The 25,668-nt window shown below is 36.8% G+C and overlaps 2 protein-coding genes across 2 annotated transcripts in view; one reads left to right on the forward strand and one right to left on the reverse strand.

Moving 5' to 3' along the window:
* Positions 1 to 2,032: 2,032 nt before the first annotated feature.
* LOC145768679 (uncharacterized) lies at positions 2,033 to 22,720 on the forward strand. The gene is made up of 16 exons (XM_082580241.1): positions 2,033 to 2,145; positions 2,659 to 2,736; positions 3,433 to 3,572; positions 4,798 to 4,907; positions 5,003 to 5,156; positions 5,583 to 5,723; positions 13,315 to 13,413; positions 14,472 to 14,634; positions 15,889 to 16,030; positions 16,648 to 16,759; positions 17,106 to 17,270; positions 17,664 to 17,818; positions 18,406 to 18,491; positions 19,800 to 19,903; positions 20,961 to 21,076; positions 21,716 to 22,720. Exons 1-16 carry the CDS (start codon positions 2,073 to 2,075, stop codon positions 21,870 to 21,872), a joined length of 1,995 nt encoding a protein of 664 aa, XP_082436367.1. The 5' UTR covers positions 2,033 to 2,072; the 3' UTR covers positions 21,873 to 22,720.
* Positions 22,721 to 23,181: 461 nt separating this feature from the next.
* Positions 23,182 to 25,668, reverse strand: part of LOC145768678 (extracellular calcium-sensing receptor-like) — a 29,475-nt gene continuing 26,988 nt past the window's right edge. The window contains exon 23 of the mRNA XM_082580240.1: positions 23,182 to 24,380. Coding sequence (XP_082436366.1) covers positions 24,212 to 24,380 — 169 coding nt within the window. The 3' untranslated portion in view covers positions 23,182 to 24,211. The remainder of the gene's footprint in view (positions 24,381 to 25,668) is intronic.

The raw sequence follows: 25,668 nt of genomic DNA on the forward strand, positions 1-25,668 counted from the left end.
GATTTAGAGATAAAGCAAACGATAACACTAGTACCACAAGTAACAAATTTCATTAAGGTAGGACCTCCGCATGTTTACTTCAAGAAAATGAAGAGCCTGTCAATACTGATGTTCCAACTGATTTAATCGATTCCAAGTTTGACAAAGAACAAGTTTTCACAATTACAAAAAACAATTAGTCTGTGTTGTTTCCAAGATAATTAAACACATTCATTTTACCTTGAATTAATCGCGTAAAAAGTAGACATTACTTTAGCAAACAACTTTTTAAAAATTTATTGTTAGAACATTGTTACATTGTTAAAAAAAAATATATGCTTAATATCATTAAACAATTATCGTATTGTTAAAATGATTTGTATTTGTACGACTGAAAGGGACGCAAAAGCAACAAGCAAACATAATATTACCATTTCTTGAGGTAACATTGTAAGCTCGATTGAGTTTTATTGTTAAAAACACAAAGGAGGGCGAACAATACAAAAAGAATCACCTTACGCCACACTTCGTTTTAGCTTACTGTAGGCTATCTACCGTTCTTGATTTCAGCATAAAAAGCTCCCTTAGTAACTTAATTCATGAAAACAGAACATGCAGGCCTACTTAAACTGGGTTTGCGTATTTATGCAGATTCTTAAATCGATTATAGCTAAAATCTGAGGTATGCATTTGTCCTAGACTGCATGCAAGAAACAAAACTTAAACTAAATTTACGTTTCTACAATAGATATTGAGAATTGGAGAGTTGTATGTGGTGATAGGAAAAAAATGAACACTCGCCGGTGTAGTGCTTCAACGTCGTCAAAGGCGCTTTCACATAGTCAGGTAAATTTTCAATTATAGGCTACACAGTAGCGAATTCAGGGAGGGGAGGGCACTTGCCTCTTCAATGATCAACAAATAAATTCATAGCTTTTCTCAGCTTTCATGAAAAAAAAATCGCTCATTTTGATTGCTCAATCACATTTCGTTAATCCAACCGGTGCCACGGACATAGAGCATGCATGTTTTCAGCAGGATAGACTATTTGCGGAATATTAGTTTTTGCGCAGTTTACAGGCTGAGAAAATAATTGAATATTTCTTCAATAAACACATCAGACCTACTTACTCAACTAGTAATAAATTCATCTATGAGGCTAAACTATGGCTATACCCAGAGTCAATAGAGATATGAGACAAAATGTGCCTTGTATAGTTTAGATCAGGGGTGGTCAACGTGCGGTCCACGGGCCGCATGCGGCCCTTTTCAATTTTTTGTGCGGCTCTTCACCTTCTTCCAGCTATTTTTCCCCAAATAAGGCTATTTAAATTAAAGCTATTTTCATCTAGATTTACACAATTTCGAAGCTTAGGAAGTGATATGACCGCCTTTTCACTGCCCTGTAGGCCTTCCGGTGAAATAATTTTTGCGCCTTTAGAAATCCAGCTTAAATTGCATTCACTGCAGAAGAATGACATTCTTGTACAAAATTTCAATAAGATGAACTCCATTGCTGAAAATGTGAATTAGTGTTTATTTGATGTGCGGCCCTCCAGTAAGCATTACATTTTCCTAACTAGCCCTAGTGTTAAAAAGGTTGCCCATCCCTGCTTTAGATAATTGCTTCATACGTTTTTTTAGACGTCTGCTATGTTTGGCATTATTGTTTTTCCTTGTGATGGTGAGAAAAAACAAACTGAAAGCCTACTACAGTATAGGGAAAGGGAATATGTCAATATTGTTTCTGAGGGTGAAACCCTGTACCCTCTACCCGTCTACCGTACTATTTTTATTTTCCTACCTCAACTTTTTCATTCCGTATTACGCATAAAATCTTAAAAGCTTTGGATCTATTACAAAATTGCTTCTAGATCCACTTCTGAGTTAATTTACTATAGAGAGTAGGCTATAGGCTCAATATTACAAATATTGTGAATTTACTGTAGGAGCAGTGTCTCTATATTTTGTAAAAGTCATTTTAATTGTATTCAATGAAAAAAAAACTTTTAAAGTGAGAGATTAAATGCACCCACAGTTTTTAGCCACTATAAAATGACATGTTAGTTGTATGAGACAATATTAACCTCCACATGGGTAACGCTGCCACACTCTCGAAAAGCGTTCCAAATCCACCTCCGAAGATCAAACAAATCACAAGGAAAGGTAAAAGGCGCTCAAAGTTTTATACACATTGTTAGCTTATATTAATCATTCTGTCTATACCTGAGATGACATCGTAGACTATAACTTGCCGCAACGAACTGCCCAATGCTTCTACTCAGCAAGTAACTATCCTACTATAGCTACATGATGAGGTATTGGTTTAGGTCAGGGGTCCTTAACCAGGGGTGCACGGCTTGCACGCACCACTAAGGGGTGCGAGACCTGTGCCTACGCGGAGCGGGGATGCTGAATTATAAAGGTTTGTTATAATATTACGTAAGACGTAAAGTTGTTTTACCAGGTTTAACAAAAATTTCAAACTGTAGGCGTCTACTGTATTACTTTTCAGCTAATCCTAGGAGGGGTGCGAGAATTGATTGGTGGTGCCGACAAGGTAAAAGGTTAAGAACCGCTAGCTTAGGTTTTAGAGCTTTTAAAACTTTTTTAATCATACCAATTTATAGCTAGTGTACCAATAAATGTATAATAGTATATCTATTACTATTTTTTTAGTCAGCATACCATCAAGACCATCAAGCGTGACACACCATGACCAAGAAAAAATTTTTCAAGAATATCCAGAGCTAAGAGGTATTTGCATGATGCGACAAGATTCTATAGGTTCTACAAATGGTCACTGCAGTACAAATAAATACAGCATACATTATTTATTTGAATTGATTGAAGAAATATTTATTCTCATACTGAAAAAGCTTCTTTGAGAGCTTAATCCTATGGCAGTTTCGCATACTTTTGGATACTTTGAACCACCGATGCGGGGTCGGTCACAGAGTGTCACAGAGAGAAGTTTCCAATTGTTGCGGTGTTGTTGTCTATGAGTTATTCCACCACTGGGTGCCACTGAATGGAGAGTTGTCCTTGATATGCGTTGCTCAAGCATACGCCCAAAAGTTGAACTAGAGTTGCTTGATTTTGGAGTTTCTTCGTGCGTGAAGTAATGCGCTATCGGGGTAAACTTCTGGAGTGGCTCCTTTTTCAGTTTCATAGTGTAACATGCTGTGGGCCCTACAGTCAGGCTACACATAAACATTAAAACGTAACTTCTAGAAAAATCACCCAAAAGGGGTGTTTTATCAAAACAAACCGGGAGGGTTCCAAGGGTCAAGTAGGCTCATAACATTATATCTGGTTCTGGTTCAAAAGTGCACCAAGGATCCGTCTATCAACGTACGGTAGCCTACTAATCATAAGCTTTTTTTCATTAAGTAAACTACAGTAGGCTATCATACCTTGAACAATAAGTTATATTCAAAATACTACTTGCAGACGCTTTGACCTACATTGATGTCACTGCAAAGGAAATGGCCAACCGCAAGGACGAAGATGCCCAAAACAAAACTATGAGTCCATCGACTAAGCAGTCTTTAGAAGATATTTATTCTTTCTACTTTGATTATGAAGACCACGTAAGCGTGATTTGTTTGTCCACTATACCAAGAAAAGTATTTGTCCTCATTTGTCACTTTTCTCGTTTTTTTTTCAACCATTTTTTTTGTTTGTCGTAGCCAGGCTTACACGCGGTGGTTGAAGATTTAGATTAAGTGGACGGGAAGGCAAGAAAGCCAATCTTTGTGTCCACCTTCAGGCATGCCTTTAAGTGTCCTGCCAAAGACACAGCCGCATGCACTTGAGCGGTGTCGAACCGGCGCCCTTTCGATTGCCGTTTCAGGGCTTTCACCACTCGGCTATGCAGCAGACAACCAATAAAATTTCAACCATAAACAGGTATAACTTAGCAACAATACGACATTTAACATTGTACCACAAAATACAACAAACCGTACTCTGTTTTATTCATGTCATTTCATTCCAACAAGGCTAGCAAACATCAGCTTCTTTTGTTCTACTTCTAGAGTGAGACTGATAGTCTTACAATAGCTTCTCTTGCTGTAGTAATTCAAGTGTTAAGTTTAACAATCTTACGTTGTGTATTTTGTTGCAGAAATTGCAATTCGATCATTTTTCTCTGTTAATGCATTCAAGAAAAATAACCGTCTTTGTTCAATTATGGCCTCGTGAATCCTCGTGTCAAAGTCGGACAAACAATTACGAACAATCTCGAAAGACTCCAATAGGAGTTTATTACTAGAACACTATTGGCAGTTTCGAGTAACTTATGGTCTTTAATTGCACCGGTTTTATTTATATTGCACTGCTTACTAAGATTGGCCCAATTCAAATGCTACCCCACTCTCCTGGCCAAATGTCGTGTGGTCATGCCAATGTATGTGAAACACGCATCGTGCGAGCAAGTGAACTTATACACGACGTATAAACGTAGGCGAAGAGGAGTTTTACACTTCAATTGAAAATAGTGACTAGCTACGTTTTATAAACGGGAAAAATCTTGACTTTAAATTTCATTGAAGTAAATCTAGACAAATTTGTGGCAAAACGTTTGGATTCCTTGCCCATAAACGGAATGGTTTGATTTTTTTTCAGTTGCAAAATAACCAATTTTCCGCTGTATTTTTCTCTTTTTGCAAACAAGTAAATATACGATATTAAATTATTAGCTATTTTCTTAGTTGTTTTAATTTGTTTTAAGGTCAAAAAGTTTTGAATAGCTTCAACAGACTAACAAATACAATAAATGACTATATCTTGTTTTATTTTCATGATAAAATCCAGCACCTTCGAGAGATGATAGGCGATGAACTGGCCGAACATGGGATATCTTATATGTTGCGCGACTACATAAACATTCTTACGAAGGATGGTACAGATTATCCTCTTGAAGGGTAAGATAGTACAAAACTTATTTTGAACGCAAACGTGTAGCCAAAACGTAGGCTTCAGTAACCTATCAACTGTGCATCTTGTCTCCCATGTTTAGGTACAGGTACCAATGCTATGAAATTTTACGAGGAGTTTGCTGTAACTTTACTGACGCAAGTGTAAAGCTGTGCACTGAGTTTGGCAAAGAAGGAATTCTACTTCTTATGCTACAAGATCTTAAAGAATTTCAACACACTTATACAAAAAGCAAAGTAAGTCATTTTGCGCACTAAAAGTCCTCAATAATTAAAGAAATAAAGCTCAAAGACTAGATGATTGTACTTTTTTCTGCCCCCTTGCCAGTTTCAGAATTAATTTAATTAATTTTCTTCTTGTTTTCAATGTGACAATTTTTGTTCCATTTTCATAATAGTTTGAAAGTTCTACATAAAATGCCGCCCTTGAGGTGCACTGCTCTATTGTGCCTGCAAAGGGTTAAACTGTCGCTGTGTGATATAGCGATTCTTCGTTCATGGTGCCAGAATTTATCAACTAAAGAAATGGGGGTGGAAGATGGTTTTTGATGACACTAAAATGTGCTAAAAACAGTTAAAAAGTTTCAATGACTGTGAGCATTGGATGTCGAATTATAATAGACAAAATAAATAATGTTGAAAAACATTTATTTGTCGTTGCAGGAAAAACATTCCGTAGTATTGTCTGCAATGACCATCTTACACAATTGTGCCAGTTCAAGTGAAAACATGAAATATTTTAAAGAGATGAAGGCAGTGGACACAATAGCATGGTATGCTAAAAATGATGGAAATGAAATAGAGGTACGTAATTATACAAACAGGGTGGCCCAAAAGTAGATTTACCAGTAACTTGTTAAATTAGCGTTTATATGCTTGAAGATATTTGGCTAAGTACAACCAGTACAAAACTTTCTTAAGAGTAACTTGGATTTCCACTTTTTTCTTGTTGCTTGCAATGCATTTCATTTCAATTAGCTAAATTTTCCAGTACATACTCTACAACGTGATAAATGTAAACCTACTTTAGGACTACCCTGTCCTATAAATCTCACTTGTTTTTATTCAAACGTTGTCCTGAGCCTAACTATACCTGCTAATGTCAGCTTTTTGTAGAAAAACATTACACATTTATTTTATTCTCAAAAGTGCATCAATTCTTACTCAACAAAAACACCTGCTATGAAGCATTTCCTTCTCATCAAAAAAATACACGCTAAGCATCAGACGTAGTAGGTCAAGCCCTATTGTTTGATTTAGGTTTTTAGGATTGAAGAAAAACTACATTTAACCTTTAAGCTTTTCTAATCCGATGAAACAAAATCGTCTTAAAAACTTATTTGATGAGGAATAGCCTAACAAGTAGTTAATTGTTTTTCATACAAAGTAAGGTATTACAGCAGAAGCAAGATGTTTAAGATGTTGGAACCTTTTTCTTTTAAGTCGTTCAGTAGGTAAAGACTCAAGTCATCAAGTAGGTAAAGATGTTCCATTGGTAGGGAAAGTATGTGGGACACGAAAGGACTGTGTGTTTATTTCACCACAATATAGTGCTTATGTGTCATACAAGCACCATACAGCGACCGATTTCAGTCTTTAACCGGTTCAAACTCACTCACAGTTTATTCGATATGCCACACAACTATGTCGCCATTTTTTTATTTTGGCCATTTGGCCATTTTTTTATTTAGCTTTTCATTCTTGTGAACAATTTATTTTGGCATTTGAGATTTCTGATTTATTTTCTAATTTGCTTCGTGTTCTTATTGCCGTATCAAGGTTTACGACTGGTAGTTGAAGATTTGAATTGAGCAGACCCAAACAAAAGAAAATCAAATTTTGCTTCCCCTTTCAGTCACGCCTAAGCGTCCTGTTAATAAAGAAACAGCCACATGGTCACGTACCTGAGCGTACCTGAGCAGCTCTCACCACTCCGCTATGCAGCCGATTCTGTTCTTGTTACAACGAACAGTTACATCGATCGTACTGTAGCCTAGCCTCAGGCCTGCAACCAGCAAATATTTTCGGGGGGGGGGGGGGAGGCATTTAATTTTTATCAAAGAACAAACATTAAAATGATGCATTGTGACATTTTTATGTTAATGTCCACGCCCATTGATAGAGTGTGTGGCACTACCATGTTACAGTTCAGTGGTCATAACTTACGTCAATCACGTTTTAAGGAAACTAGCCTTTGTAACCTTTTCTCATTTAGCTATGACTACCCAAGGAAGAAAATTACGATAATACAGTAATGTGTTCTGTGTTCAGTCGATTACAAATAAAATACAACATCTGTAGGCTACGAACTGCATTGGCACGACTGGAGTCATAAATTAATCAATAACATAGGCTATACTTACATCAATATAAACAAACAGATACATATGAATAAACTCAATAAGGTAATTACAAATTACAATCCTGAAACATTTTGTTGGTTCAACAAGTTTTATGTTTGTAGGCCCAAAGAAGTTGACTTTGCAAATGCAAAATGACATTTTAATTTAGAGCATAATGTCTAACTTTCTACTTGATTTGGCAAGTTCGTTTAACACCAATTCCGCGCTTGAAATTGGAGTACGATGGATTTGCATGAGAGCTAGTCCAGAAAGCCTGTCCTGCCCCATAGTGCTTCTAAGGGAACTTTTCAAGCGTCGTAGACAGCTAAATGTTCTTTCTGCAGAAGCAGTTGTGACTGGACGTGTAGCCAAAATTATCAAGAGTTCGTAAATGTTCGGATAAAACTCTTTTTGGGATTCTATTGCTGACACCGCATCAATCGCACTTGCTGGCCTTTCACTTTCAAGAATTCGTTCCCACTTAATTTTCCACCTGGCAAGTTCATCTATCATGGCTTCGCAGTCAATGTCTCCTTTGTAAAATTGTACTGTATTGTCAATGTCACTATACCTCGTTGAAGCGACATTTCTAGGCACAATAAGTTGAATTTGGGCAGCTGTTTTAAAATGCTCATGAAATCTTCCTTGCAATTCTTGTAGAAGGCCATCTACATACATGTATACAGATTGACGGTATGTATACAGATTGACGATAGAAATCTTCCGGATCATTTGTCTCGTAGTTTGCTTTCATTGATTGGCGACCAGCTTTCCTAGGTAGGCTATTGTTATTGCATCTAGAGACAGCTCTTGGGCCTTAGAATATATTGTTTTGAAATCAGCAACTGCATTTTTTCTGCAATCAAATACAACTGCTTGAACTCCGCTAATTTCCTTTGAACACTGTGTGAGGTCCATATTTGGAGATTGAAGAATTTTAGAAATCGGCAAAAGTAATCTTGAAAATCTGGCGCACACACAGAGAGATACAACAAATTTTGGAGAGAGCATAGCACATAAATATTGCGATGCCTTGGTAGCAGCAGTTGTATCCAGGGTTGCATTCCTGGGGGGGCTCACCCCCCGAAATACGAAAAGGCTTGATGTTGGGGGGCTCGTTCAAGCTTCCATTTTTTAGCTTTTCTGGCTGAACAACAACTTCTCGACTGAACAAGTAACACTTTAACAGCTTTCTCACAACAGAACTGCAAAAAAAACACGAACATAAGTTGATAGCAATCGCCAATTATCGCTTTTGTCAGAAACTCTCCAGACTGGGAATATCAACTTAGTAGTAGCTAATCGTCATGTCAAATGGACTGTTAATTCTCTATTTCAAATAAAAAAAGCTATTCAAGAAGGAAAGTATTCGTTTGATGAAGTTGTTAACTTAAGTCCCGGAAGTACAAAAAACTACTCCTTTAAAGGCACAACATTGGACCAGTTCAAAGCTCGACGTAGACACTACCCTTCTTTTGATCATAATCTGTTTATTTAAACTTTGGTTGACAACATTGGAAGCAGGATGGTGGACACCAACAATGAAAATTCTGTGAAGAGCTTGGAAATTATTGTACCAGAGTTATGGCCTGCTGCAGTCGAAGTTCCATGGCAAGAAGGGGAGCAGAGATTACAAAAAATAGAGAAGAGATTTCATGTGATCACTCCTATTTTCGATTTTCGATTGTATGTTGACAATCCTTGTCATAGGCCTATACCAGATACGATAAAGTTGCTCAAGAACGTAGTACTAAACATGATTGCTATAAGTTCTGCTGAAGCCGAACGTGGATTTTCACAAATGAACTTGGTCATCACACCGCTACGATCACGGCTGACCATATCACTTGTTTCAGGATTGTTGTTCATCAGCATCAATGGACCACCTCCTAACTTAGCCCATAAAACCAAAGACCTGGCAGACAGGCTATTTGTTTTGTGTAATCTCGTTTGCACCAACTTGGAATATGCTTTTGCTGTAGTTGAAGTTTTTTAAACTGTTCATTAATAACTAAATAAAATTTTAGTGCAACTGTCACATTGGCAGCTTATTGGTTCTTATATAGCAAATCTGCAACCACAAGCGCTCATTTCAAGAATTGCATTTCCTTACTTTCCTATTGCAGTCAATGTTTTTGCAAGTGTGCTTAGGATTGGCTCATACAAATAAGTTTACAATTGAGTTGAGAGATTGGAATTAGCTCATGCAAATCGAGTTTCAAGTGTAGGCTTACGCAGTAAAAAATAGCAAAGGAGATTGCAGTGTAGCAACCAAGCCAAATTTCCAATTTATAATTTTATATCGGATTCCACCACGTTTTCACGTTTTGTTGCTTCTACCTTTTTTTGTACTTTAAGCTATGTTTTAGCATGGGTTGTTTTTCGACATGATGTTCAGAAGTAAAAACAAACTGAACGATGTTTCCTTTTAAAAAAGGTAAACATTGTTGGCTAACCCGGCTAACCTACACTGATTACTTATACATACTTTGTCTATAACAACAGAGCTAAGAGTTAGAGCACCCCCAAATAAAGTTTTAGGAATGCACCCCTGGTTGTATCTGACCACTCTGTCATTCCTTCAAGTGTGTCAAGCACGACAGGAAACATTTCCACAAATTTTGTGACATTCTTGTGACGATCCACTCACCTGGTTTCACACAGGCGTGTGAGTGACTTACACCTACATGCACCCGAAATGGATTCACTGCTCTGTTGCAATGCTCTCATGCGCTTTGATGAACCTCTAACAAATGTGGTGATGTCCTTAATTGTGCTCACGCAATTAGCTATGGCAGCTACACTGGAAGCCTTACAAACAACCAGATTCAATACGTGTGAAGCACAGTGCATAGGCTATACAGTTATACACACTTACACAGCATTAGGGTACTGTCTTTCGGTTTCGATAGTCTACACTCTACAGTATGGCTGTACGTGTACGACGTACGTCTAGTACATTTCATACTGCATAGAACGCTTAAAATTTTTTCAAAAAATATCGGGGGGGGGGGCAAATGCCCCCAATGCCCAGTGTTGGGCGCGATAACTCATTTTTCAGTTAAGCGATAACGATAATCGATAAACGAAAAATGCCTAAAGCGATAACGATAAACGATAAATAAAAAAAAGTTAAGCGATAACGATAAACGATAAATTATCGCCGATAATGTCCGATAACGATAATTTTTTTTTCTTTCTTGATTAGTGCTGCCCCATCCCATGAAGCACGAACTGTTTTCATCAACATGCCGAAAAATCGAACATAATATAGGCTACCGTAAAGGGACAAAACTTTTTGTAAGTTATGCATAAATAGAATCGCAATAGCGGCAGTGGGTATCGAATCTTCAACCTCTTGATACAGAATCAAACCACTGAGGTAACCGCCGTGCTTGTAATTATACCTTCAGATACCAGTTGGATGCTTTCATCAATTGAGTTACACTGCCGCTTACGTGCAGTAGGCAAAATAATTAAATCAAATAAAGATACCATAAAAAATTCCAAACTTTGTATTTTGCTTTCTGCTTAAAGGGCTGTTTACAGCAAAGTCAGCAATAATTGAAAAAATTCCAAAAAACGCAAAATGCTTGAAAATTTATCAGTAGGCTAATCTTAAGCGTTATTGGTAGTAAAAATGTGCATACTGTGAAATCCATCAAGCTTGTCAAATTAATCGTGCTTTTTTAAGAACAATAACATAATTATCGTAATTTACTGATAATTTCAGATAATTTTTTTTGTTTTCTTTGTAAACACCATCATTAAAGCAATGGCAGAACGCTGAGTTGTTGAGATAAGAATTACAATGTAGGCACTGTATTAGTGGGAATAAAAATATTTGATTGAGGTAGGCTATGTCGCATAGGTAGGCTACAGTAAATGAGAAAGGTTATACTGTATTTAGCATAATTTTACCACGCAACTCGATCCGCCTATTGTCATGCAAAAACTACTACAAGATACAAAAAATGTGATGTCGGCCTGCATGTCAAATGCTTCAAGCAATATCATATTCCGCAATGACTTGTTTCAGTGATGTTGTGTTACTTTGCTAATTTTCATCTTCATATTTTTTGAACTTTCATTTCAATAAAATGCTCGATGACAATAATGACATGACAAGACATGAACAAGACATTTCCCATTTAACACTTTGAGCGATAAGTAAATTTGTGAAATTTGATGACGAATTTGCCTAGCGTCTTATATATAGGACGGCTTTTTTCTCAAAAAGTACAAACACAATTAGGAAAAAATAATTGTGATTTCTTTTTTAGGTCATAATTATGCAATATTTAAATTTTTCCGAAATTTTTTTAAGTACTTTCACTTTCGGCACAAATGGGTTAACTTTTTAAGTTAAATGGCACTTATGCATTCGGTTATTATTTTTGGATTAAAGTTATATCGCCAAGCTAGAAAAAAATCGATCTTACAGTCTATAACCGATCTTGTGTTGTTATTGTGTGTGAATTTTGTCTTTTAATCTGAGTTTGTGACGTAACCGCACGTCTCAAGGCAAGTTCTTGCAATTTTAGTTAATCTACTCATCTGAAGATTTAATGCGCTTAAAACAGTAAGTTTCATGTTTTGACGGGAGAGATTTTATTTTTTTACGACAATTACAAAAAACTAACACTTCTAACGAAAAAAGAAAACACAAGAATAAAATAGTTGATCGTGAGGTGGCGCGAAAGACCATGTTTCCGATGTAAAAGCGGCCTCGTATTGCGACACTTTCACAAACCACTTGCCAATTTCTTTCGCCTTGCTTCAAAGGAAGTTGGTCGCCTGTGCGCTTACATTTTAGTAGTAAAATTCACTCGCGATTGCCCATTGCAGCAAAACAACAAGAGACTTATTGTTGCATGCATTGCATTGCGTTGCAAGTTGCAACTCTAAAAATTATTGTGTTGTTAGGGCCGTCGCTGCAGAGGGGCGTGCCCCCTCCCTTGATAACGACCTGTGCACACACACTTCAGACACTGAAGAATAACTGAATAACTGGTTTTAATTTTAGTTTCATTAACTAGGTGGCTAGTAAAAATATTACTTTTCATGGTCTTTCCACTTGTGTGTTGATCCGAAATAAAATTTATCGGCGATTAATTATCGGCGATAGTCAAATATTGCCATTGGCGATAACGATAAACAATAACTGAAAAAATAATTGAGCGATAACGATAAGCGATAAAAATTTATCGCCGATGAATTATTGCCGATAATGCCCATCACTGCCAATGCCTCCCCCCCCCCCTGGTTGCGGGCTTGCCTAGCCTAATCTATTTACCTTGCACTAGCTCAAATCCAATAAGCTGCATGTGATGTGGAAAGAAGAAGTAGCTATTAAATATTCTGTTTAACAGTTTTAAACTAGAATCAGGGAGTCGAACCGTTTGATTTTTCCGGTTCGGGTCCGGTTCTGGTTCAAAGATTGTTTCAAAATTAGGTTCAGTTCCGGTTTGGGTTCGAAGAATCTTAAAACCGGTTTTATAAGTTCCGGTTCGGGTCCGATAAAATTAAGCCTAGGCCTACTGTTGCCCAACTACTAACTAGCCCAATTGGGCGTGAAAACCGTAAGGTTGGCAACACTGATCTCAACACTGCTTTGCTCAATTAACTTGCCTTTTTTGTTTGTTGCACAAGTTTCAATCAAACTATATTGTCTATGATGTCACAGAACAGAAGTTGCTTACCTCAAAAAATTCCTCTCCAAAGCATCGATGATAGTGGATCGTGTATTACGTAATAGGCTATAATTCATCCGTACAATGTGGCCTCCGAGATAACAACATGCTACGTACAACTTCACTTACCACAATGCGAACAATAACGTAATGCTGGAGTGAACCGCTTTTTTTAACCGGTTCGGGTTCGGTTAGGGTTTAAGCTAACTCAAATTTTCGGTTCAGTTCCGGTTAAGGTTCAGACAAAATCGCACCAAAACCGGTTTACAAAAATACGGTTCGGGTTCGGTTCGACTCCCTGACTAGAATTCTGTTTCGATTAATGTGATCAAAAGAAGAATTTATATTTATCTTTTTTAGCTTCTTCCTCTTAGCAATATGACGCTTGCGTTAATAGTGGATGAACAAAACAATGATGTCATCTTGGCAGATGACACGGTCATAAAAACTATACTACAGGTAACTATGAAACAAGATTGCATAGAAATTGAATGAAGCTGAATTGAATAGTTTAGCATTAAGCAAGTTTATACCGTACCAAATGTTTAATTTTGTTTTATTATTTTTATTATGCAGTGACTTTCACTGTTTATTCTGTTCGTGTAGCGTATTTCTAGTTTTGAAATTGTGCACTTGATTGTTCCTGCTCAAGCTGTAGGCTACTTTCATTAGCTGAACCGAAGAACAAACTGTCTTTAATACGACGGTCGTCGGACCACTCGGCATGCGACAACTCAGCAAGTACATTTCAACTAATTACCAAGTCAGCAAATGAGATTTAAGTGCTCACGTCGAACTTGCTTGGTCCTATCTTGTTAAACTCATGTTGCTGACTTGTGACATTCTAAGTATCGTCATGCTCAAATGTTACTTGCTCAGTTTCATCATTTACCAACTTCATCCACTTTCTCAAATGTTGCTGGCTCAATTGTCACTTTCTCAGTTGTCGATTGCTCAGTTCACAACTGCTCACTTGTAGAAGACTCCTAACAAAACAGGGGTGAGAGCGCTTCGACCGCCTTCGCAAGGCTTTTCTACCCAGTAATGCACAATGGGGAAGTGGCTTCTTCTTGCTAGTGTGTCGCTGAGGAACAGACCGTAGAATGACATCATCAGTAACTGTACCAACCACCTCTTACCAAATGAAGCTGAAGATCTATGTTTTTCAGATGGGTTGAGACTAAAAACTGGTGGCTCTTCTGTAGCTTCTTGGTGCAGTCCAGAAAAACATCGCCAACATAGGGCAGCAAAAAATAGACGCTCAAACTCAAAGGCTGATACAAAGACCTTTGCTTTTTTGTAAGGGTCGTGGTCCGTCAAAAATATTTTAAGAGCATAAAAATAGTAGAGTAAACTTGTAATTACACAAAATTTTGATAACGCTACTGAATGTTTACTTTCCCAGTCAGTGAATCAGACTTTTTTGCATTGATTCAAAGTTAGATAGATTAGCTTACTGTGTCACACATTAAGTTAATATAAAAAACATAAACACATATTATCACATGTCTTTACAGTTGTTGGAACAGTCCCTCAGCAATCAACAGCACAGAAGCGACGACGGTTTTTCTGCTACAGAACTGACATTCGGTCTTACCCGTTTGGCAAGCAATCAAGAAAATAGTGAAATCATTTTAAAGAATGGGATTTTGAAAAGTATTTTAAAGATGATGAAAGAAGGTAACAACAAATTAGAGTCCATTCCTTTACAAATAAATAATCGACAACCCCACACCAAGGTTTTATTAAACGTTTGATAAAACTTGAAAACAAAAAGTAAAAAAGTTTTCAAAGTATGGGCGTTTTGGTGAAATGATGTTTGCTGAACACAAGTTTTTTTACAACGAATAGCCCAAGTGCTTCATGTGTTCATGGCATTTTCAGTGATACTAAAACAATACCGTGCAACAAGTTTTTTCTTTATCAATTTTCAGCGCTCTCAAACCGAAAAAGATCTGTTTTTTAAATTTTTGTAACTAAAACACAATACTTAGAAAACTGAAGAAAACTCCACAAAATTCGTTGGCAGATTCTGATTCAACAGTTACTTAAGTAACAACCAAAACTTAGAGTAAAAATACTTTTACAATTTAACCTGACTACCGATGCTCGACATTTGTCACATTAAAAAGAAGAAGTTCTTTTATTTTGCATCATCAGCACATGTGAAAAAAAAACAATACAAGATTATAATGTGAGCTAGGTTGTTTGCTGATGATGATGGGAGTGGCAGAAGGACCGAACTGGTCATCAATCTGCCACACCCGTGTGGTGTTATAACTTATTTGACATGGAACGGTGTCGGAGTTGAAATATACAACATAAAAAACAATATACATACAAAATTTAACAGTACAATATGGAAATAGGAATACAGAAATGATGCAGAAATACAAAATGGCATATACAATTATACATACAATACACAACACAGCATACTGGTAAGACAAAAGCGAATATACAGTAATTAGCGAGATACGGTGAGAATACGCAGAAACAGTTAAGAACACGGAAAGCAGCTGATGACTCGATGACTGTTATATTATTATCGCAACAGAAGTGTTCCCTCTCCCTCTCTACAACAAGTGCACATAAAAATTTGCTGATGTCGATTTGGCGCATTAATTTGTGTTGATACGATAACGGTTGACGTGAAAATTACTCTTTGATAAGCGGAATTAGTCGTGCGGGTAAGTGTCGCAGTAGGTACTATCGTCTTACTGCTAGTGGTCCATGAGCGGCTTATTTCGTTTCGTTAAATTGGCTGGTGGAGGTTTAGTCTGACTGTGATAGCGATGTAAAGAAAAATAACAAGAAGTTACGCTAGTATTTCTGTCTCACAGGGGATAGTTTTGACTATGTCAAACTTTTAAATACGTTTAAAATACTGTATGCCATTAGTCTAAACTCATAAGTTTCTGATTTTTTCTTTAGGAAGTGAAATGGAACAAACAACAGCTGCAAAAGCTGTCTGGGTCCTTGCTTTTTCGGAAAAAAATAAACTAGAAATAAATTCAAACCAAGAGCTGCTTGATTTGCTGAGAGGTTTTTCTTCTCCAACTTCACCTAGTTCCAAGTAAGGTTATTTCAGGAAAATTGTAACTATACCGTACCAATGTTTAAAATCAACATTTAACGGGTTGTTGTCTTTTCAAGTACAGTACAGTAGAAACTCTTACAATACTTTTTTTTGTTTGTACCCACGCATACAACAAAGGAAAACGTCATAAGATACGGCATATATTATTATTCAACGAGATCAATTCCATATTATAAAATCTACCTTTGTGAGTTGAAATTATTTCTCACAACAGCTTTGGGGTAAGTTTTCACAAAGAGCTAGGAGCCACTGGTAAAAGCGTTGGTATCGGATCCAGAGCTATCAAGCACCCACTCATCGTTTCCGGGTCTGAAACTAAGAAACTGTTAAATTTTCATTGCTAAAATATTACTAAGTAGGATCAAGTTCCAAAGGAAGTTCTTCACCTCTGAGATTCAGTTGTGGTACTTTATCTAGGTGGTACAATATCATGAAACCTGTGAATAAATCTTCCTGTGACATTTTCACTACTATAGCGCCTTAGTTTTACAAAGTAAACTTCGATAGAAAATAGTTTTCATTCTTTCTTTCTTTAAATTAAAATTGTCATTGTTTAAACATTGGGTAAAATTGAAATACACTTTGGATTTTAGGAAGCTGAAGAAAGCAGCAGCTGGAGCGCGGTGGGTTCTTGATTTGCCGCTTGAAACTAATCTTTCAATTGCGTCAAAGATAAATACTACGAAAAAGAAGAAAATAGCCACAGTAAGTCCAAAGATTGTTTCGACTGAAGCGCAAAATCGCATAAACTTAAAGTAAAAGTAGTTGAAAATTGCTTGCCTGTATTCTATGTTGCCAGATATGCTTCCAATTAACAACTTGCAATATCTGGAAAAGATACATTGTGGCAAACGCATACATGTACGGTAATAGCCTATGTGGCTGCTTAAGTGTCCTAACTTCACTCACAATCGTTTCCTTTTTTTTTCTAGAAACGTTGATGTCGTGTTACTGGCGTGTTTGTAAAACTTCTAAGTATTTTCTATCATATCGGTACAAGAAAGCAATCTGACAGTGCGTGTTTTTTAATTCCATTGAGTTTTTCTTTCAGGAACGAAGTAGTTCAACAGTTTCCCATGATCTACCATCACAAGGGTACATAGACGAAAGCGAAGTTAAGCCCCTCAAATATGACACCTTGCCTCAATCGTATGAAGCTCCACCTGGCCATATCATGATCAGCTATCAGTGGGATTGCCAAGCACTCATGCTTAGGGTAATTAAGTCACTTAAGTGGCCAAAGTTAAGCCGCTAAGCAATTGCTTTGAGGCAGCTATTGTAAACTACATAGACTTACCAGTCGAAGCAATGAAACCGATCTCGACCAAAGCTCTCAAAAATGGTTAAGTCAAAGCTATTTGAATAAAATACTGAAAAATCTGCCTTAAGAGACACCGGCGTCTACTACTCTACTTCATCCTTTAATTATAGCATCAACAGCAAAAGCGATAATGCGATTACTGATATTGCATCTGAATAACTTATTAAGGGTATTTCAAACGTCGCTAATTGCAAGCGTTTGAGTTAGATTGGTTAGATGCGGATTTCTAACGCACAGTCTGGCCCAAGTTGAGCAAGACAAACTAGAAAATATTGTGTTTCAATGCAGGTGAAACGTGAATTGGAATCGTCCGGCTACAAAATATGGATGGATGTTGATGAGATGGGAGGGAGCACACTTCAAAGCATGGCTGACGGGGTTGAAAAGTCTGCTCTTGTATTGATATGTTTTTCGCAAAAATACAAAGATAGCGTGAGTTGCAGGTAAGCAATCAAGATTCTTTATAAAAATTAATCACTGCTTGTGCAATTGAAATACCGTATTTGTAAAATCAATACGAAACGATTTATTTCAACTTCATTTTGTTTCTGATAAAAACGACAGTTATATCAAGATTCAAAATCCAGAAGCAACTGAATTCCAGAAAAGTGTATTACTATTATTGTTTTTTTTATTGTGATTAACACCTTCATTGTAAACAAAAATTATCTATAGTGAACACACAAAAAATACAAAGCAACAGGCAGACCAAGTAGTGTAACTAACTAGTGATCATAAAAATAGCTTGCCGATAGTGTCAAGTAGTATAGTCTCAAGTAGTATTAAATATAAAAACAGTCTGATATCATCAACAACATAGGTAAGAATGTTTACAAACTGCAACTAAACGCACGGTCTTTACATTCTTGTAAAGGCATGAAATTAAAAACTATTTTTAAGCTAAGGCTTTTTAGTCGTTTCCCAGAACTAATGTTTCCATTTCTACATTATAAAGTCTACCTTATTATAAGAAGACAGCAAATTCATAACACAATTATCCGAGAGAACTAATTTTTAATCTTGTCATCAGAACCGAAGCGGAGTATGCATATAAACTTGGCAAGCTTGTCGTTCCCCTACGCATCGAACAAGGTTACTCTCCGGATGGTTGGTTAGGTAGGTGATCTGAACTGCTGCAGCTTATACGCCATTACTAGACAAAAATTTTTTGTTTTAATTCTTCTTCACTACAAGCAATTTTATAATTGCATGTGCAACCTACTAATTACATGTCTAAATCTAGTGGATAAGGAAACACGGTATAATGTGTTGTCATCGGCTCAGTATAGGCTGCTATACAGGTAGGCTACAACTCGTCACAAAAGAATGTGTCAATCTGTTGTAGGCTATATCAAACAAATAAGGCTAATAAGGTTAATAAGGCTAATCAAACAAATAAGGCAAATAAGGCTCGATAAAAAAAAATTGCTAATATCTTGCACAATACAGAGCAGTACCTTGTCCAAGGCGTACTGGCATCCATCTATTACTATATCGCAGAGATGTACGTATACGCCGTAGACTTGCAGCGTAGACTTTTTGTTTACGCTAACGCTTACGGCCACATTTTTTTGGATAGTTGTCGCTTAAGGTTATGCCGTAAAGTTTTCGCGGTTTTTTAGCATATAGCGCCAACGTATACTTTTTAATGTCTTAGCTGTTGTTTGCATTTTTTTTTTATCAAACTGCGAAATGCTTTTTTCGCTATAACACGCCGATACCTTCCAACGCTGCAGTTGAAAGAATGTTTTCAATGGGCAAAGACATATTGAAACCAAAACGCTGCAAAATGTCAAATGAACACTTTCAGATGCTTGCGTTTCTTTGTGGAAATTTAAAATAAAACTTGTTTGTTGCGAGTGGTTTATACCGTGTGAATGTTTGGCACCTAGCAAACAAAATGAGTTTACGCTAGTGTATGCGCTGACGCTGGCGCCGCCAACTTTTTTTACAAGTTACGTTGCCCCATACGGCGTATGGATTTTTCGAACGTTTGCGTTTACGCTGACGGCCGCAGACGGCGTCAATATTTTTTGTATGCGCGTACATCACTGCTATATCGTCCGTTGGGCTTCCAGCTCTTTGTTCCTTTCAAAATACAATGCAGTATCGCACAGAAGCTTCGGACATTCAAGGACATATTTCTTTATTTTAATTTGTTGAAACTTTTATGTTTTGGATTGGTAATAAGACACAGTAGTTACTATATTTTCTAATCTAAAAAACAAAGGATCCTTCTCCCCCATCAGTTACTTCAACGGCATTTATCTACTTTAAAACTAATGTAGGCTACTGAACTTGCAGATAAAAGAAGGTTGGGTAATTGCATGTTTTTGAACTAAAACCTGTAAGATTACAACAGAAATAGTTATCAATTCCTTCGTCTTAACTCTGAAACATTTTCGTATGTGATTGTTTCTTTAGGTGCAATCGTCGGCGCTAAGTTGTACTACGACTTCAGCAAGACATCAGAGTTTGACTTGACGTTTCCAAATCTGCTAAAGGCAATTGGTGACAAAGGAAAATCGGTCAGTCCTCATTCCTTTTTTTAAGGCAATCAATTCAATTTTATGCCAATTCATTTTAAAGAAAGCTACTGTATGTCAATAAAAATTATGTATTCTGCTAGTCCAGAAAGGGATTAAACGTTTCTGATTACAGCCGAAGATCGCTGATGTACAGTGAATTAGGCCTATATGGGCCACTGGAAGCTTTATCGCATCTGGAATATATCTAGCCTACTAGTTATCACCACCCTTCTTCTTCAACTGCCTTGCCTGAACCAGGCATCAACGGCCTAGGATCAGAGATGTACGTATACGCCGCAAATTCCACGTCGCAGACTTGCGGCGTAGACTTTTTATTTACGCTAACGCTTGCGGCCACATTTTTTTGGATAGTTTGCGCTTGAGGCTACGCCGTAAAGTTTTCGTGTTTTTTAGCGCATAGCGTCAACGCATACTTTTTAATGTATTTTTTTCGCTACAACACGCCAATACCTTCCAGCGCTGCAGTTGAAAGAACGTTTTCAATGGGCAAAGACATATTGGAACCAAGACACAGCAAAATGTCAGATGAACACTTTCAGATGCTTGTGTTTCTTCGTGGAAATTCTAAATAAAACTTGTTTGTTTCGAGTGGTTTATACCGTGTGAATGTTTGGCACCTAGCAAACAAAATTAGTTTACACTAGTGTATGCGCTGACGCTGACGCCGCCAACTTTTTTACAAGTTACGTTGACGCATAGCCTACGGCGTATGGTTTTTCGAACGTTTGTGTTTACGCTGACGGCGTCAATAATTTTTGTATGCGCGTACATCACTGGATTCACTGCCTAGGATGAATAATTGGTTAGCCCAAGCATTCCTACTATGCAATAGATTAAGTTTCGCTTTTGTTGTACAGTATGAATGACTTAAGAGCAGACATAGGCTAACAATTAAACTCGTAGTTAATCGTCATCAGTTAATATTTGAAAATGTATCATACAGAAACTTAAATGAAAACCGATGTTTTGGTGAACTTGTAATTGATCTGTTAATGTGTAGATGTTGGTCATTTGTAAATTTGTTATTTGAAAATAGACTGAGCCGAATCCTACAAAACCTCCCCTTATACAAGCGCCATCTGACGGAACAAAAGTGGAATACTGGACTACACACGATGTCAGCAAGTGGTCAACCGACAATAACTTAACCAAGTACGTTCTGATGTTACGAAATAAAGTTGAGAAGAAACTCCATCAAAGATCAATTGTGACGACAATCATGTTCTTTGCGCTAGTTAGGCTACTTATCGTATTTAAATTGAATTTTTAGCAAGAACAAAAGAAAATACTCAAAAGCTGAAAAACAAGTTAAGTTGGCAAGAGAGTTATTTTTTTACTGACGTAGTGTATTCTTTTTAAAACTTGAAACAACCTATGGGCACGTGCAAAGATCTTTGTGGCTTATGTCTTCTCGGATGAAAGTATACGCAGAAATTTTATCAATCTGAACTCCGGATTTCAATCTTAAGACAATCAGGAATAAAAACATAGCAAACAAAATAAAGTTCTTAAGTGAAAGTTGTGTATTTTATGGGCACACAATACGCCCTTATGTCAAAAGCGAGTAGTTTTAATGCGAAACAGGTTACCATATTTTTTTAAAATTAAGACAAGCATATAATGTTTTAAAATGACCGAATTCAAAACCAATGCAAAACATCATAACATTCTGCAAGCTTGGCAAGGGTGGTGTTTACATGTTAAATGTGTCCAAAAAGGTTTTACATTTTATAGTGCACTTCATTTCCACAAAAAAACATATTTTGGTCTAATATCGTTGATCTTTTTCAGTTTAAAAAGCCGAAACTTGGATGGAAAATGTTTATTATTCCTAAAGAAGTTGAAACGGGAGGCACCAGAATTCTTTTACCGCTACATCACAGAACAGCTGAAACAGAAAGACATTCGTGACATTATGCGTTTCTCTGCAGGAATAGAAAATCTGTAAAAATAGAATGGCTTGAACTTGAAGAGATTCTGAAGGGATTTACTTTTATAGCTTAAGTATAACTTTTACACTTTTGCTGTCCTTTTGGGTATATGGTGTGTAGGAAGTCCGTTGCTGAATCCTGTACCTATGAGTCGTAATATTCCTGTCAGCTCTGCATAATAATTCAAGCTGCATTTTTGAGTTGCAGCGGAATTTCGGTATCAAAAATTCGAAAGTTATTTCCACGTTTGTCTGCATATTCCTGTCATTCTAAATATTGGAGGCTGTTTGGTGACGAAGTGGTCAACTTTAGTATCTTCGCTTCTTCTTATGTTATATTTTAATTTGACTCCAGTGTGTCATACCCAGTGCCTGATTATTCACTATGCTGAAGCTTTAGAGTGACCCCCGAAAACTCGGCCCATCACAAATAAGAAAGTTGCCCCTGGGAAAAGGTCAAATAGTTGACAATATTATTCCCAACTTTGCAACTGTAGAAACGAGGAAGTGTCTTGAACTGTCTTGAAACTGTCTTGAAATTTTTATAGGCTGTAATGTTTATTCTAAAACCAAACTTCGTTAGGCTACTAAACATTTCATCAAATCTTCTTATGGCTTTACTTGTGATTCAATAGGATGTGTATCGCGTAGTGTGATAAAATATTTAACACAAAGTAGTATCACACTAAATCAGAAAAATCAACTTTATTAAATAGAGTTTTCGCCACACAAGTGTGGCTTCGTCAGTAGCCTACAGGCTTATTCAAATAGAAAATATTCAAATATTTAATAGAAACATTCAAATAGATTATCTACTTGAATAAGACAATACTGACGAAGTCACACTTGTGTGGCGAAAGCTCTGCTTAATAAAATTGTTTTTTCTAATTTAGGGGGATACTGTATATTTTGTAATTTTTATGTAGCCTATACAAGTGACTTGTAATTAATATTTAATTTTTTGTACTGCTATAATGACTTATTTCGCTACAGCATCTATACCATAGCACTAATGCTTAGTGAGAACAAACTGCTTGTTCGCGACACCACAAAGCAGAGATAACTGTAAATGTCATGCAGAATTTGTTCAAGAGAACAGTACCTAGTCTTGTGCAGGGGTAGAACCGAAGTTGAAACCACAGAACGGAATGAAACTTGAACCAATTACCAAACCTGTAGCTATTGACATAATAGTGGCCGATAGCTCGCTAGGGGTTTATATATTGAATCGCCATCTCCGCTTGAAGCTGATCTGTTTCCATGAGTTACGGTTTTTAGCTAGCTCGCCCAATGTCACCAAACTGAGTAGAGGTCTAGTTGAAACACGTTAATGCCCCATTGCAAGCCAAAATAGGTCTTTGAAGTTTTTGCGCGAGTAACAAGTGTTTTAAGCTTCTGACGTACAATACCCATAATCCGTCACGGGTCATATCCCAGATAAAAAAAAAAAACTTTTTTAGTTTTACCGTGCTTTATCTAATCGTGTTTTTTTGCCTAAAGCAACAAGAAAAAGTCAGGGCAGTAACGTGGTCAGTGGTCACATTGAAAATACGTATAAAAATTGGAACAAAAATACAATTGCAAATTAACTTTAGCATTTGTACAACGATAATAAATAAACCACATCCTACTGACGTTATCGCAAAGGCCGCAAGTATGCTTTCATTAAAACTTATTTGAAGATATTTCCGCTTTTATTAGAAAACAATAACAGCACAACAGCAGAAAAGCAAAAACTGCAGTTGCATAATTAAAAAAGGAAAACAAAGGTACACTGTTCGGTCATAGAGCGTTTCAAAACATAAAGTTTTACTTGTCAGCAAACGTAATATATTTCAATTTCATTGTACAAGCGACAAGCGGTAATCAATAACAAGAACAAGCGGTAATTTCACGAAAACTTTGTCGTTTTTAATTCAATCGACAGATTCAGCAATCGACAAAAAGTTAAATCACACATGAAGTGCTGCAGAGTATAAATTAAAATCATGAAACACCTTTATGATATTAGGCCAGACAAAATAAGCTCAGATCCCTTTTTACTCGCAAATCCTTTATAACCAAACAAATATAATATAAATGTGGTGCAGTTGCGACATTTAAAGTTTCAATAATACAAAATTATGTCCGACATTTGGATGAGTATAGCCTTTTTTGCCAAATTAAACAAAAAGTCATAAATAGTTCTTACTCTTAACACAACAAGCTAATGCTAGCATGCTTCAATACGATGCCTTACAGGCTGTGTTCAGCTCAAAAGTTTCACAATCGTTATACGAAATGCGATCTTGCTAACTTGGCTTCAAGAAAGTACAGTATTAAATAATGGAAACTTGTAGCGAAACGCAAAATCTTCTCTATGCAGTCGATGTGCTGTTTAAAACAGTTTCAGAATCTGTTAATTTAACTCCATTTGTGAAAGACATATTGCAGTTGCTGCGACCATTGTTGCACTCATTCCTCAACGTATTCGAGTCACTAAGGTATCTTTTGGCTTTAGATTCAGGCGACTCGGTTATGCTGATCCTGAAAGCAAAGTAGAATTAAGCAAACAAGGACTATCTTAATTTTTGTGGAAGTAACACCTGCAACCGAAATGTTTTTTTTTTCTTTTGAAATCTATATTCGTTATTGGCCAGGTCCGTAGCTAGGGATGTCCAGGAACCCCACACACACACACTCGTCTTGAGCCCAAAGGTCTATAGTTTTCAGTGACGTGCGAAGAGGTTCCTAGATGGTGAGGCACTAATTTTTTCAAGTCACCTTTACAATAAAATTTTTTAACAACAACAAAAACGATATCATACTAATCAAAAAAATTAGCAGCATGGTTTCACATAAACAAAATCCATGCGCCTATCCTTTTGGACTAAAACATCTGTGACTTTGTTGTAGAGACCCTTCTTTAGTCTAAACATTAGCACTAGATATTGAAAACAAGAGACAGGGAAAGCAGAAAAGGCGATTTCTAAAGCATAGCCACACAGCCACTTCTTTTTTGAGTACCGTACCAATCTTTTTGAAAGTTGCGAGTTATTTTTTTTTTTGTTCAGTTGTCTGATGCAAACCTTATAAATTTGGAACAGGTCTTCCTTTATTTATGGCTTCAACTTTGGATTGAAAGTTGAGTTTTTAAAAATCTCTCAGATTTGATACTAAATCTTCCTCCATTTTCGTTAAATTTTATAAGAAACAATCCTTTACACTGCAAGAAGTCACATACCACGTACCATGCCACGTACTATGCGGGCATTCCAGCTTGACGAAAAAGGTTTCATAGCTGTGACGTCACATTTGAGGCTCGTAGCTAAATCGTTCATGATGATTTCTGGGCGACTTTGTGAAAGAAAAAGGCACGCATAATGCAGTGTATGAAAGTGTTCTGATCTGAAGTGAGGCATAGCTTGGCGCTGCCTCTCCTCGCGTATTTCAACGATTTTGACCACGTGAACGCTCGATATGAATATCGCCACAGAAACAGAAAAAATTAAAGCACAGTTTGGGTGTAGAAACGTAAGATTTGCGGGAAAGGGGGCACGACTACAGCAATTCACACAAATTAAAGCACCTAAAAACGTGCAACATTTACTACTTTTTAACAAATAATATTTATTCTGTGATAACCATTTCTTTGATATAACTTTTGCTTTGCCAGATGTTGGACTCCCCTGACTGCACGTCCCTGATAGTTTTGTTAAAACTTTTTTAGGGCATTCGAAGCTACTTGTGTAGAGTATCTTTTTTAGAGAGATCAATAAATAATGAGAAGTTTTGAGACCGTAGAATATCATTCTGTCAAAAACCTCCATATGCT

Source organism: Aplidium turbinatum, chromosome 4 (assembly GCF_918807975.1).
Source record: "Aplidium turbinatum chromosome 4, kaAplTurb1.1, whole genome shotgun sequence".
NCBI lineage: Eukaryota > Metazoa > Chordata > Ascidiacea > Aplousobranchia > Polyclinidae > Aplidium > Aplidium turbinatum.